This window comes from Kwoniella mangroviensis (genome assembly GCF_000507465.2).
Source record: "Kwoniella mangroviensis CBS 8507 chromosome 1 map unlocalized Ctg01, whole genome shotgun sequence".
NCBI classification, from domain to species: Eukaryota; Fungi; Basidiomycota; class Tremellomycetes; order Tremellales; family Cryptococcaceae; genus Kwoniella; species Kwoniella mangrovensis.
In genome coordinates, this window is record NW_027062533.1 from 11,150,207 (window position 1) to 11,163,747 (window position 13,541).

The following is a 13,541-nucleotide window of genomic DNA, read 5'->3' on the forward strand; positions in this document are numbered from 1 at the left end:
AATATCCGAGCCGGTGCGTCACATTCGGATTGTTTGTTCAACAGTGCAGACTGATTGCACAGGATATACAGGAAATATACAGAATACATCCATAGGGGACTGATGACTATCAATATAGGATTCCACCACCCACTGCAAAATCACCCAGACCATACACCAGACCACCAAACACCCCATACCATAGCTATGAATGCACCCACTCCGAGACCAGTCCGCTCGTTACCTCCTCCAAGAGCCACAACAACGCACCATGGCCAACCTATCAACCTGTCCAAGAACATACCCATCAATTTCCATGCCCATATGATTTCCTTCGATGCAGCTGGAATACGGGGGAAGGCAGTAGGTAAGACAGGTGCAAGGTGAGGAGCGGTAGCTGCAATGGAGGAGGAAAGAGCAGGTAAAGATAATACGGCATGAACGGGTTTATGGTCTGATATCGTCAGATCCGAAGTTGAGGAGTAATGCGCGATCTGTGTAGTGTCGGAGCCACTCGAATCATCGGTATGAGATGCGAACAATATACGATCGGTCCATCCTGGTATACGTTTCCTACATTGATGAACAGCCATTAGCATTTAGATACGCGCTTACTCAATCTAATCCATGCACATTCAAATGTGATATATATTGAGTTGACGACAAGGGATAGATCACTCACTTGCTGTACCCCTCTACCTGACCTACAACCCTCTTATAAGTAGGTGCGAACCTGTTCAGTTCCCCTTCCCTCAATCCCACAAATACCCTCCCAGCGTTCTGCTCCCTTTTCAGCGTATCCAGCATGATCATCTCGTTTCTCTCCTTTTCCAACTGAATGTCATCACTCGCATCACCTTCTCTTAGTGATTCTGCTGAAGGTCGCTTAGATAATCTGTAATTCAGATCACCCATGATGAATAGATGGGAAGTATCGAATATCTGGTACGGTTCTGCTAGAGGATTGGAGGGTTGGAATACCAAGGAGGAAAGGATATTTTGGTATTGCGTATTTCGACGAGGAATATTATGGTCGTGTGCTTCCAGGTGGGTGTTAACAAATCTGGAAGGGAAAAAAAGAACCAAAAAAGCGAGGTTAGCTATGACGATTGGATTGATGATGTCAGAGAATGAGATTGGAGTAGTTGAACAGCTGCACAGAGTACGATATTGTTCTTGTAGATGAAGAATATACGTGTAGTCTTAACAGAACAAAGCTCAAGCAAAGTAAAATTATCACTCACGTTAATACCTCCCATCCCCCATTTTCACCCCGCTTCACAGGCAGCCTAACTCCAACAGCAGACTTGTTCCCCATTCCACCGTAATACAAGCCCAAACTCGACGTTAGACTTTTCCCCAATTTGCCCTCTATCGTCTTACTCCTCGCGAACACCCATAATGCCACTCCTACATGGGAAACTCTCGAAACCAACGTGTATTCTTCTTTTTCAGTCTGTTTCTCAGGAGATAGGGATGTGGCATGTGCAGAGAGGAGTGATTGTATTCGTTCGGTCAGGATAGTCAAGACGGGTCGAGAAAGACCTGCGACTGCACATTATGTTATCAGTGGACAATCCTTGAAGAGATGATATGAATCGTGTGTAGATACAGATTAGATCCAGAGGTCCAGCCCAGAAGAAATGCACTTACGGGCTAAATGAACAGGTAACAGTTCCTGTACACCTATCACATACAGATCAGGTATACTACCTTGAGGCAGTTCCGGATCATTCGCCGTACGCTGCAAGACGGGTAATAACCAACTTGTTAGATCTTGAGATTGGGCTTTGGATCCTTGTAGACCCGTGTTCCAAGTTGTGAGGAAGATGTTAAGTGGGGGCATTCTGTAGACCGTCGAGTCTTGAGAGGCTTTGTCAGTCAACACTCTAAGAAGTGGCCGTATAGATGAGATGTGGACTGCAGAAACTCAAGAGAAAGATGAATGTTGATGTGAATGTTGATTTAGGTGGTCAAAAGCTATGACGCATTTGTTTGTTTTTGCTTGTGGATAGTGCCACTTGACTTGTCCAATATTTGATCCCGTCGAAGCTATACCACACCTCTCAGCTCAGTCGCGTGGATGTGGATGATGGATGATGGACAATGACAACTTTGATTGCTGGTTCAGCTTATCCTGACATCGAACAGCTCTTCTCAGCCTACCATAGGTGTCCATCTGCAGCAGAATAGCGCATAGGCAGGATGAGCGGGCACTACAATCTCAAAGGTGAGCTAGCGAATTGAAAGAGATTCCAAGCTGGATTGTAGCATCCACAGCTGACTTCGAGATGACACGTAGCGTTGATCAAGGCCATAAGGTCTTGCAAGGTGGGTCCAGCGGTCGGCAGACTACAAAGCATCTGATGGATCACTGACATGACATTGTGTAGACCTTGGCGGACGAACGAGCAGTCATACAAAAGGAGTCAGCGGCTGTCCGAGTGAGTGTCTTGCTTCGCCCAGAGTATTCGGACGTTGAGCTAATTCAACGCATCTTCCTTCCCGATCGTGATCTCCTCCACATCATTATCAACCTCCTGTTTATCATAAACCCTCATAATCGATATTCATCTCCCCATACTGGTCTTGTTTCGCAATCGCTTCGTGTCACACAGACATCGTTCAAAGAAGAAGACTCTTTCACTCGATACAACAACATTGCCAAACTCCTCTACATCCACATGTTAGGCTATCCAGCGCATTTCGGTCAGATCGAATGTCTCAAACTCGTCGCTTCGCCTCGTTTCGCAGATAAGAGATTGGGATATCTTGGTATTATGTTACTGTTGGATGAGAATCAGGAAGTTTTGACGTTGGTGACGAACTCGTTGAAAAAGTAGGTATTTCCTCTCCATCCTGTTTATCTCATGTTCACACAACGCATGGGTGAAAACCAAATGATAACCTTTTGATTGATGTGTTACTAGCGATATGAACCATTCCAACATGTATGCCGTGGGCTTAGCACTCTGTACATTCGCCAACATATCTTCCGAGGAGATGTCAAGGGATTTAGCCAATGAGATTGAAAAGTTATTGGGGAGTAGTAACACCTACATCAGGAAGAAGGTGAGCTGCCCAATATCTTTTTTTTTTCATTAGGTCACTAATGAGGATGTGATTTGAGCTGATATTTGTGATATACATTATAGGCCGCTTTATGCGCACTGAGAATTATCCGACGTGTGCCGGACCTGATGGATCATTTCATAACTAAAGCAAAAATGTTGATCCAAGATAGGAATCACGGTGTATTGTTAGCTGGTATCACGTTGATAACTGAGATGTGTGAGATTGACGAGAAAGTTTGCGATGAGTTTAGAAAAGTGAGTAACCTAATTTAGCCTCGCTATCTGTAGCACAATCTTCGTATATTGCACGTCGTGCAATTCCCCGTCAGAGATTTTAACACTCTGATCTTCCATTGCCCATACTCGTATTATACTTCAAATCTCTAGCTAAACTTTTTATTGCGAAATTCAGGCAACAGGCTATCTGGTCAAACATCTCAAAAACCTAGTGACCACAGGCTACTCAGCCGAGCACGACGTTCTAGGTATCACCGACCCTTTCCTACAAGTGAAAATATTACGATTACTACGTCTCCTTGGAAGAGGTGATCCTGCTTCGTCTGAGATAATGAATGACATCCTTGCTCAAGTCGCGACTAATACGGATAGTACGAAGAATGTCGGAAATTCAATCTTGTATGAAACTGTTTTGACGGTTTTGGAGATTGAGGCGGACTCGGGTTTGAGGGTTATGGCTATCAATATTTTAGGGAAGTTCTTGAGTAATAGAGATAACAATATCAGGTGGGTCATTGAGATTCCTTTTTTGACCCCTTATCAGAAGTCATGATAAACTCAGGATATCAATCATTATCATAAGATCATTCTGCTGATATGCATTCCTTAATTCACAGATACGTTGCCCTCAACACACTCAATAAAGTCGTATCGATCGATACCAATGCTGTCCAACGACACCGAAATACGATATTGGATTGTCTGCGAGATGGTGATATCTCTATCCGACGAAGGGCCCTGGAATTATCATACGCTTTGGTCAATGAAGGGAATGTTCGAGTGATGATCAGAGAACTGTTGTCGTTCTTGGAAGTAGCGGATAATGAGTTCAAGCTCGGTATGACCACTCAGATTTGCTTGGCGGCCGAGAGGTTCGCACCGAATAAGAGGTGGCAGATTGATACTGTTCTGAGGGTGTTGAAGTTGGTGAGTGTTTTTTCCCAAAAAGGTATCGTACTTGTTCGTGAAGATTGAGGAAGACATCACTCAAGACGTACGGCATGCTAACTTTTTGACTCGTGCTCATTTAGGCTGGTAACTATGTTCGAGAAGAGATCTTAGCGGCTTTCATCCGACTCACATGCCACACACCCGAACTTCAATTTTACACCGCTCAACGACTTTACGCAGCCTTATCGAACGATCTTTCGCAAGAGAGTTTGACGCTCGCTGCTGTCTGGATCATCGGTGAATTCGGAGATGTACTCTTACAGGGTGGCACAATTGATGATGGAGAAGAGGTAAAGCAGGTGAGTCAAATTTTCGTGATCGCCCATATACTGCTTTGGATCGTTGATTGATTCCTCTCCTCATGATAGGTAACGGACTCAGATCTGATCGATCTCCTGAACCTCGTCCTATCTTCACCATACACCAACACCCTTATTCGACAATTCGTCCTGACTGCTTTATCGAAATTATCAGTCCGATTCAAGGAACTTTCCACACCTCAACAATCTCATAACCAAGATAGGATCGCAGAGATCTTAGCCGGATTTTCAAGTAATCTGGAATTGGAGATTCAGCAGAGAGCAGTTGAATTTAGTAATTTGTTTGGATTGAATGATGTCAAACTTGGTGTATTGGAGAGAATGCCTCCTCCTGAGATCAGAGCGACTATAATGGGTACTGGTGAGTCGGCTTCGCATTTCTCTGTCGATACAGCTCATTCCCGCGGTGACATTAAGACAGTGGCTGACTTACTGCTTGTGCCATGATAGTGAGCGAACGTAAACCCGTTGGATCTACTCGGACGGATAAAGATACGGTGGTAGATCTCATCGGAGATGACCTCACTTCCCCAACCAATGGCAACTTACCTTCAGCTTCATCTGGTCCATCAACACAAGATTTATTGGCGGATATATTCGGCGGTGGATCTTCTGATTTAGGTGGAGGAGGTGTTACTTCACCAACAATTCAGCAGAATGGTAAATCGACATCCGCCGCTGCTGATATAATGTCATTATTCGACTCGACACCCACACCTGCTGCGCGATCCACCTCGACTTCTAGATCACCTGCAATTTCTCCTGGCTTGAGCAGTGGTGGAGGTGCAGGATCATTATTCGATTTAGTCACTCCTTCAAACTCTACCCCTCAACCTGTTGTCCAGCAACCTCAAACACAGGCACAACCACCTAAGTCGAATTTACAGAGTTATACGGCATATGAGAAGAATGGACTGAAGATAACCTTGACACCTAAAGTGGCACCCAACCAACCTGGTTTGATGCAGATCTTGGCTAGATTCCAGAATACAACTGGGGAGATTATTGGAGGAGTCAACTTCCAGGTTGCCGTGCCTAAAGTAGGTCTTAACATAACATACAAGCTGGGTTTGGAGTGATCAATGCTGATGTATCGTTCTGATTGTGTGTGGTACAGACACAACAACTTCAGATGCAAGCTATGTCATCGTCTGATATCTCGGCTGGGTCGACAGAAACTCAACAGATGAGAATACATGCTCCTGCAGGTGTAAGTTTACCGATTTCGATTATTCACAACATATATCCGCTCGAGAAGATGGAGCAATCGCTCACATTCTCGTCTGGTAGGCTGCGATAAGATTACGAATGAGAATCTCATACACTCAATCAGGTCAAAATGTCACTGATCAACAAGATTTCTCGGGATTCCCAGCTGATTTGGCTGGATCGAAGTGATCGATGTCAATTGTGTAATATAGGTTAGGGCAATGAGTAATCTCACAAGAGGAAAATTGGAACAGAAACGAAAACGAATAGATTAGATATTTCGTACACCCCCAGAATTCATTCTTATATTTGTTTGTTCAAAATGCATGATATTTATACGATTCTTATAGAGTAATGGAGTGTACCAGTAAACTCGTGGCGATAGATCTATGATCTCTGATTGAAATTCATGATTCGTAATATTCATTCCATTCTGCCCTCTACCTCTTGTGTCACCAAGTACTATTACTCAATATCTCCCTTTCTTACTAATCATTCTCCTCCTTATATCTTCCAGCATTACCATCCTTTCTTCTCTCAGTATGATGATTCGCCTAATCTAACAGAGCTTCACCGAGCATATTCAACACTCCTCCTTCATGCTGTTGAGCCTCACCTTGATGTTCCGTAGCTTTAGCTTCTACCTGAGCTCTGAGAAGTTCGATCTCCTGTTTAGCCTTTTCAGCTGGGTCCGGTACAGAGGGATCGACTAATGGTCGAATGGCGGCGGAGAGTTCGGCAGGTTTGATTCCTAGTGAATTGGCCAAGTGGTATATTTGAGATTGGATGTCTTCTTCTCCTTGACCACCTTGAGTAGGTTTGGGCTGTGATTATATATCGCAAGAATATCAGTCATGAGAACATTGCGATTATACAAGAAAAGGGATATATGAGAAGGATAGGAACAAAGATTAAGGAAGGAGAATTGACAAAAGACAACTTGAATTTGAGAACGATCGTATTTCCAGGATGGGTAGTACTCACAGCGATGGATTTTGGATTAACAGACGTGGTGGCCTTACTTGACGCACTGGACAAACTACTCGCTGCACTTGCCGCTGAATCAGCTGCATCAGAGACGGGAGTTTTGTGATTTCCAGTGATGACTGCCCAGTAACCTCCTACTTGATGTGCCCACGCGACGAATCGCCAGATGTAAAATGCCAAAACGAGGAAAAGCGATAAGACGAGGTATGTGAGGCTGTCATGATGATTCAACATAATTCTGTGTCAGCTTCTCTGTTTACTGTATTGTACTGGTCAATCTAGCCGGAGGACTTACAATTTGTTCATTGACATGTCGATAAAAGGAGGTTTCACGTGAGGTTTATTTCGAGGAACTTTCTTAGCGGGATTAGTAGAGAGGGATGCGCTGTGTAAGATCAATATGTATGATTAGCTTCACGACCTTTACAGGCCTGTGTATAATGTTCATCCCCACGATGATGATATGCCAAGTGTCAAGTCTTCTTCTTCCAGTATGGGTCACTCACGGGTTCTTGGTCTCATCCTCTTTCTCCAATTTGTTGGCTCGCTGCCTTACGCCTGAGGCTTCTGGTGTAGGAGTGGACATGGTATGGGTCGTTCTATCAGTGTAACTAGCTTGCTGAGGGAGATAGGTGATATATATATATGTATGTTTGTATGTATGTATGTATGTATTGGAAGTTGATTATCAAGTGTTGAGTATGATGGATCAGTGACTTGAGTTTGTAGCTTGACGGGGTGTGTGTGCATGTCGGTCATGGTTTGATTTGATCATCTACGTCATACTCATATTTCGATTGATTGCAAAGTGATCGTCAAGAAGTGCGGGTCCTTATGTGTAGTACGGATATACACTTTTTTACTTTGATACCTCACGCTAGCCTCCATCTCCGGTGCCAACACCGAATCTTGACATCTCTTTCACTGATCATAAATAAACATCATTCGTCATTACAGTGGTGTCACAGTCTCCTTTCGAGTCTTGCCATGTTACCAAAGTGGACAAAGTCGAGCTGATCGACATGTGTCTCAAGTCCCCTCTTGTCGCATGCCGAGCCATTATAAGACATTCGACCATCTATCTATGTTCCTACAGAATTCTTCCATCATAATGGGTTTGCGGGGTGAGGCGTCTGATTCAATTTCGATCTGCACTTGTATCTTGAGCACAGGTCAGCTAACTAAGAGACTATGACTCATTACTGTCCTCTGCCATCTGGACTCACTGAACGTTTCGCTTTCTGAATCTGAAGAAGAGTTTGATTCGAAGGAGTATGTCCCTGGGAATATGAAGGTCATTTTAGATATGACCCCGTCGAGTACGGAACTCCATCATTTTTCGCTATTGTTGGAAGACGTAGAATGTTCAAGTCAAAATTGTTACTGTTATAGCTGTTACCAGTTAGAATGTTCCGGTCATTGCGGTTATGATAATGAGCGGTATGTGCGGAAATTGATATCACGTGACTCCCCCATTGATCACAGATGCACCACACTCCACGGAAAGCTACTTTGATAGAAGAATGTGAAAGGAATGCCAACTGCTGATAGGCTTGGTATAACTCGCCTTGACGACAAGGAACAAGGCCTTCCTTGACCAACGGCGCCGACTTGGCATGCATCCTTTAAAGAAAGGTATTCTCCGTTGGCATCGAGCTGCGTCTGTCCGAATCCAGAGGCTTTGACATATTCATATGCTTTACAGTAAGATCACTGCTCCCTGACGTATATACGAAAGAAAGTCACTTCCGTTTTCCAGTCAAACATGTATGAGCTCTGACAGTTCTTTTGTCTGCTTGGGCTTGGCTGTTTTTGGTAGTCGCAGATAACGTTTGATCTGAGCGATTTGAGTGATTTTTGCCACTTTGGGCAGCGCGTAAAATGGCTCATGTAAATACCTCATCCCTCAAACCTGATAAACTATAAATACGGAGTGACAGTCGATACTCCAACTTGCAATTCTATTCAATCCAATCTCTCCATCCATATCATTGCTTCGTACTAAACAAACATATCTATACATACAAGGACAAGAGCAGCCTGTCCAACATGTCTTCGTGAGTCAAAGGTCTTGCTGCTTTCAACGCCTTAGCTGGTGTGTGCTGGTCAATCACCTCACTCCACTCCACTTCATCCTCGGTGTTCCGAACTGACTTTCCTTATTCGTCGCAGAACTGTACCTCCCACTGCAGCTTCTTCAGCTTCTTGCTCTTGCAGCTCCAAGAACCCAAGTTCCATCTGCACGTGAGTCCATCTTCTCCCCCAACTTTTTGCCAAACACTTCAACATCCTCACGTAAACACACACACTCTCTCTCTGCGCTCTATGTGATAGCTTCATATCATCTGTCCATATATCGTTGGTACCATAGTTGAGAGATGATTTGGCTGATATACTTGACTGATTCACTCAATGCGGATATAGCTGCCAACCTGAATGCAAATGTGCTCCAGGCAAGTGCGAGTGCGGATCATGCCCTAACTCCAACAAGAACAAGGATAAGGCTCGCGGGTGAGTGCGAATTCATCCACCTCATACCTTGTTAAGAGGGTGAGAGAGGGGAGGTGAATTACGATGACGATGATGATGTGCAGGTGCGAGTGGATGTGGGAGAGATGATACGATGAGTCATACAGTCGCTGTATACTTACCGATTGATTGATCGATTGATTGGGGTTGTGCGGCGAGGGGTGAGGTGTAACGAGGATTGTCGATTCCCACTGAATGATAATATGCTAATTTATTTGTCTGTCCGTTCGTATAGATGCGCTCAAACCTGTACTTGCCCACCTGGTCAATGTACCTGCGCCAACTGTCCCGCCAAGGCCAAGAAGGAAGAATCGAAAGGTTGCTCGTGAGTCTATACACATAAGATCTGTTTTGTTTCAATGAGGTTTGAACACTAACATCGGCATTGTCTGATTGACTAGATGTGGAGACTCGTGCAGCTGTCCTCCAGGTAAATGTACCTGCGATGACTGTCCTTCCAGCTCTAGGTAGATGAACGGCTGTATAGGCCAATGCGATGATACTCTTGGGTAGATCATATATCTGAGTATAACAGAATGGAATAAGAGTAACACGACTTGGTTGTTGTAGATAGGATTTATCGATTGAAATTCAGATTGACTCTTACCTTACTTGTCAGAAAATCAGAGTGATATATAGTCACATGCATTATATTCATCCATCTAGACGCTCGTAGAGGGCACTTTTCCAAAGAAAGAACAAGATCACGAGAAGGACAGATGAGACCAGATGCAGAAAGATGAACGTCAGATAATGAGTATGTGAAAGGACGATTAGATGAACAGATAGATATTCATACTACCAGCTCAGCCGGGCCTCCCGTGATCTTCATTTTTGCCCATACTCATCCCCTATATGGATGGTAGGGTAAATACAGACGTCTCTTTTGTTTCCACATCGAATGATGTGAAGTTAGATGACGCTGATCCTCGGTTTGTTGACATCATCGCTGGGATCGAATAGGGTGACATACAGAAGATAACAAGACAAGCGAAAGAAGATATCATGGAGGAAGAGAAGTGATCCGAGATGAAAGGTAAAGATGAGTTGAGTCGTGATCGGCCGTTTTCCTTGAGAGATCATGATTGATGGTTCTTTGGCAATATGACGGAAGAACAATATCGCCAAGTCCATCACTATGATTTGAATAGAGAACATCTGTGGTGTCATGACATGAGTTGATCGCCTCTTGATCTGGATCATCTGTTGAGATTCGACGGTTGATTTATAACGATAGTTGAACTCGCGATCAGTAGGTCATTATCAGTAATTTGATATATTGAAGAGAAGGTAGGGATTATGAGAATGCATGAGAAGTGATATTACAGCTACACCTATAGAATCAACGGTAATTGTCAGTATGATAAATACATTTTGACTGGATATGTAAGGACAAACTTACCTTTGGTTTTTCTTCATTATAGAGGTTATATCCTTACGCTAATGGTGTGATGAGTCTACACGAAAGAACATAAATTAGTCACCCAAATTGACATATTACTAAGAGATAGAAAGACCCACTTGATCAAAGATGGTTGTGGGTTGGAGTTCCTGTATCCGATGTAGATGATCATTGGGATCCAAGCGACTGTCAAGATGTTCTATGTTTGATGAGACGCAACCATCAGCTTCCAATCCTCCATGTCCATCTCAGAGCTTCTTGAGTGTCTCTGTCATAAGCTAGAGACGTGAGAGGATGAGGTGACAAGGGGATATGATACTGACCTTGCCGACACTATCAAAGGAGCATGGCGTTAGTATTTGAATCTCACCTCATAAACTTTAAAAAAAAATAGTTTGTCCTTCTGTCACTCACTTGATAGCAGCGTTCACTCTATCTTTGGTCTCGTCTGAGAAAGGCATGGTGGACTGAAGTTCTTTTTCTTTTTTCTGATGTGTTGGTAGTGAAGTCTTCCTATCTCAATGATAACAAACCCATCCATATCCTTGAAGCACCAGACAAAATCGAAGCAAAGAGAAACCTATACGATGGATGAGCGGGATCAAAATGAACTGATAGCACGGAATGATGTGGCATAAACCTGAACATGATATGAGATGGGGATAGTCCGGCTATCACCGAGGATGGACTTGATGCCGGCAGACTATCATCATCCTCATCATCACCAACTCGCTTCATCACTCCATCATCACTCATTCCAATATTGCCATTCCCATTCTCATTGCCGAACATCCACCGTGTGCGATCACATACTTCACATATGGGTATATAATCCATCATCTCACGTTCTCGAGCTTTACGACAACGTATCAGCAATACACAACACACGCACAAAGACCCATTAACGCCTGTTAAACCTACCTTCGCCGAGTTGAGGTACTCTCATCATGCCAGACGATTTATCCTTCCTTGACCAACTCGAAGAATGGTTAGACAATCAAGTGCCTAACAACCTCCATGACTTACCTTATAAGATGTTGGAAACCATGGAGAAAGTCACCAACGAACTATGTACGTACAAACCTTCCCTTTGATACCTAGTGCTGACAAGTCAACGGATCTCACTTACAGTCGAAACGCTAAACATCCATGGACCACCATCCATCTCAATTCCCTTTCCACCCTTCGGAGGTAAAGATTCTCCACCACCTCCCCCTCCACCTTCACCACCTTCTATCATCCCCACCACAGGTCTCAAAGCGGCCTATTGCAAATCGGAGAGATTGATCAAAGAGCATCCGTACTTGTTCAGCGCGGCGATCTCAGTTGGGCTGGGATTGACAGGTCTAACAATTTACAAGTATTCAAATAATCTGCGAAATCTCAAGAATGATCTGAAGATGAGAAGGAAATTTGGAGTCAAGGGTAGAGTAGAGGATGGGATGTTGAAGGAAGCGATCGGTGAGTTGCTATGAATTAGCTTTGAACATTAAGGCAATCAGACAAGCTGACGATGATTGTCACAAGTCATTCTTGCCCCGTCACCTATGCCACCCCTCCTCATACCTCTTGCGGCGAGCTTGCTCAGAGCTGGATACATCGTACTGGTAGCTGTTCCTAAATCGAGAGATGCCGATCAGTTGGAAAGACGACTGAGCGGATTGGAAGAGAAATCAGCACTCAGAGTGTTGATCTACGATCCTGATGACGTGAGTGTCACTCTCTCGAACGATATTCCCGCTCTCTATCTCTCACACCGGTTGTATGGAAGGTCAAAGCTTGTGTCTGATTCTCCCGTATCGCTTAGACCACAACATTCCCACCATTCCACCGATCATTACTTGCCACCCTGACTCTTCGATTCCCCGTATCTGGCAAGTACCCTTCTGGAGATCCCTACAATCCTTCACCAGAACAACTACCTCATATTCACTCTTTCCTTTCTCTCTACCCTCTTAATCCATCTCCACCAAGTCAACCGGGATCACTACCTGCTCTACCAACGCTCCTGTCACCCAACTCCGATGGATCTACTCCGACTTTAATCAACTTCTTCCCTTCCGGCTCGGTCGTTACTACCCCCGATACGTTTGCAAGTCAGGTGCTTACTCTCAACCACCATTTGCTCGGACGTAATCTCGCTGCATCTTCCGGAGCTCGGATCGTCTCAGTTTACGTGGGTGACGTGGATCTACCTACTCTGCCAGCTATACTGAGTGGTGGGAAACACCTAACTAGAAGACAGGCCGCAAGGGAACAACTAGTAAATAACCATTCTGCCAGCGGTAAAATATCAGTGATCAGAGATTATTTGGTTGGATCCATCTCGAATTTGTACGGTAATATTCTGGGTATAGTGGGCTTAGGAAATAAAGTGAAAAGTTACGATAAGTTTGAAAAGAAATTATTGAAAATCATCAAACGACCTTCATATTTCAATCCGAATGTGTCGGTCTTGAGAGGAACGGTATTTAGGAATAACGAAAGTTGCTTTATCGGTTCCAAATCATTTTTCCCATTTTTCGTTAACCACCTTAACCTACCTCCCATCTTACTTAGTAAGTTGGTTGGATTGACAAGTACCTATGTCTTACCGACTTCTTCCACTGGTCCTGTCAACCCTGTTACTACTTCAAATTTACTTTCCCCTTCGCTAAGACATAAAGAAGAGAAAGGCCTACCGAGAACGCCCACGACCGCTTCTGCAAACAGTAGTGATCATGAGGGAAATGATGATTTGATTAGCTCGATTCATACCACTAGTAACTCAAGTGGGAATGGGGATGAAGATACTTCTGCTTCTGGAAGTGGGATGGAAGGGAGTTGGGTAGGATTGGATTCTGCGAATTGATC

At 44.0% G+C, this 13,541-nt stretch overlaps 5 protein-coding genes across 5 annotated transcripts; 3 read left to right on the forward strand and 2 right to left on the reverse strand.

Annotated features, from left to right (window-relative positions):
- Window positions 1-140: 140 nt before the first annotated feature.
- Window positions 141-1,825, reverse strand: I203_104240 (uncharacterized protein; the record flags this gene model as incomplete). Its single annotated transcript, XM_019144170.1, has 4 exons — window positions 141-552; window positions 662-1,042; window positions 1,224-1,530; window positions 1,633-1,825. The coding sequence occupies 4 exons, from the start codon at window positions 1,823-1,825 to the stop codon at window positions 141-143; spliced, it is 1,293 nt and encodes a 430-aa protein (XP_019007219.1).
- A 359-nt stretch (window positions 1,826-2,184) lies between these two features.
- I203_104241 (uncharacterized protein) lies at window positions 2,185-5,959 on the forward strand (the record flags this gene model as incomplete). The annotated part of the gene is made up of 13 exons (XM_019144169.1): window positions 2,185-2,209; window positions 2,282-2,310; window positions 2,373-2,423; window positions 2,598-2,818; window positions 2,910-3,051; window positions 3,135-3,308; window positions 3,466-3,797; window positions 3,908-4,217; window positions 4,322-4,540; window positions 4,610-4,922; window positions 5,012-5,601; window positions 5,679-5,771; window positions 5,852-5,959. The coding sequence occupies 13 exons, from the start codon at window positions 2,185-2,187 to the stop codon at window positions 5,957-5,959; spliced, it is 2,607 nt and encodes an 868-aa protein (XP_019007218.1).
- Window positions 5,960-6,324: 365 nt separating this feature from the next.
- I203_104242 (uncharacterized protein) lies at window positions 6,325-7,343 on the reverse strand (the record flags this gene model as incomplete). Its single annotated transcript, XM_019144168.1, has 4 exons — window positions 6,325-6,594; window positions 6,755-6,971; window positions 7,053-7,142; window positions 7,264-7,343. The coding sequence occupies 4 exons, from the start codon at window positions 7,341-7,343 to the stop codon at window positions 6,325-6,327; spliced, it is 657 nt and encodes a 218-aa protein (XP_019007217.1).
- Window positions 7,344-9,135: 1,792 nt separating this feature from the next.
- I203_104243 (uncharacterized protein) lies at window positions 9,136-9,761 on the forward strand (the record flags this gene model as incomplete). The annotated part of the gene is made up of 3 exons (XM_019144167.1): window positions 9,136-9,268; window positions 9,522-9,611; window positions 9,688-9,761. The coding sequence occupies 3 exons, from the start codon at window positions 9,136-9,138 to the stop codon at window positions 9,759-9,761; spliced, it is 297 nt and encodes a 98-aa protein (XP_019007216.1).
- Window positions 9,762-11,635: 1,874 nt separating this feature from the next.
- On the forward strand, window positions 11,636-13,539 carry I203_104244 (uncharacterized protein; the record flags this gene model as incomplete). Its single annotated transcript, XM_019144165.1, has 4 exons — window positions 11,636-11,759; window positions 11,820-12,149; window positions 12,216-12,397; window positions 12,496-13,539. 4 exons carry the CDS (start codon window positions 11,636-11,638, stop codon window positions 13,537-13,539), a joined length of 1,680 nt encoding a protein of 559 aa, XP_019007214.1.
- Between the last annotated feature and the right edge of the window lie 2 nt (window positions 13,540-13,541).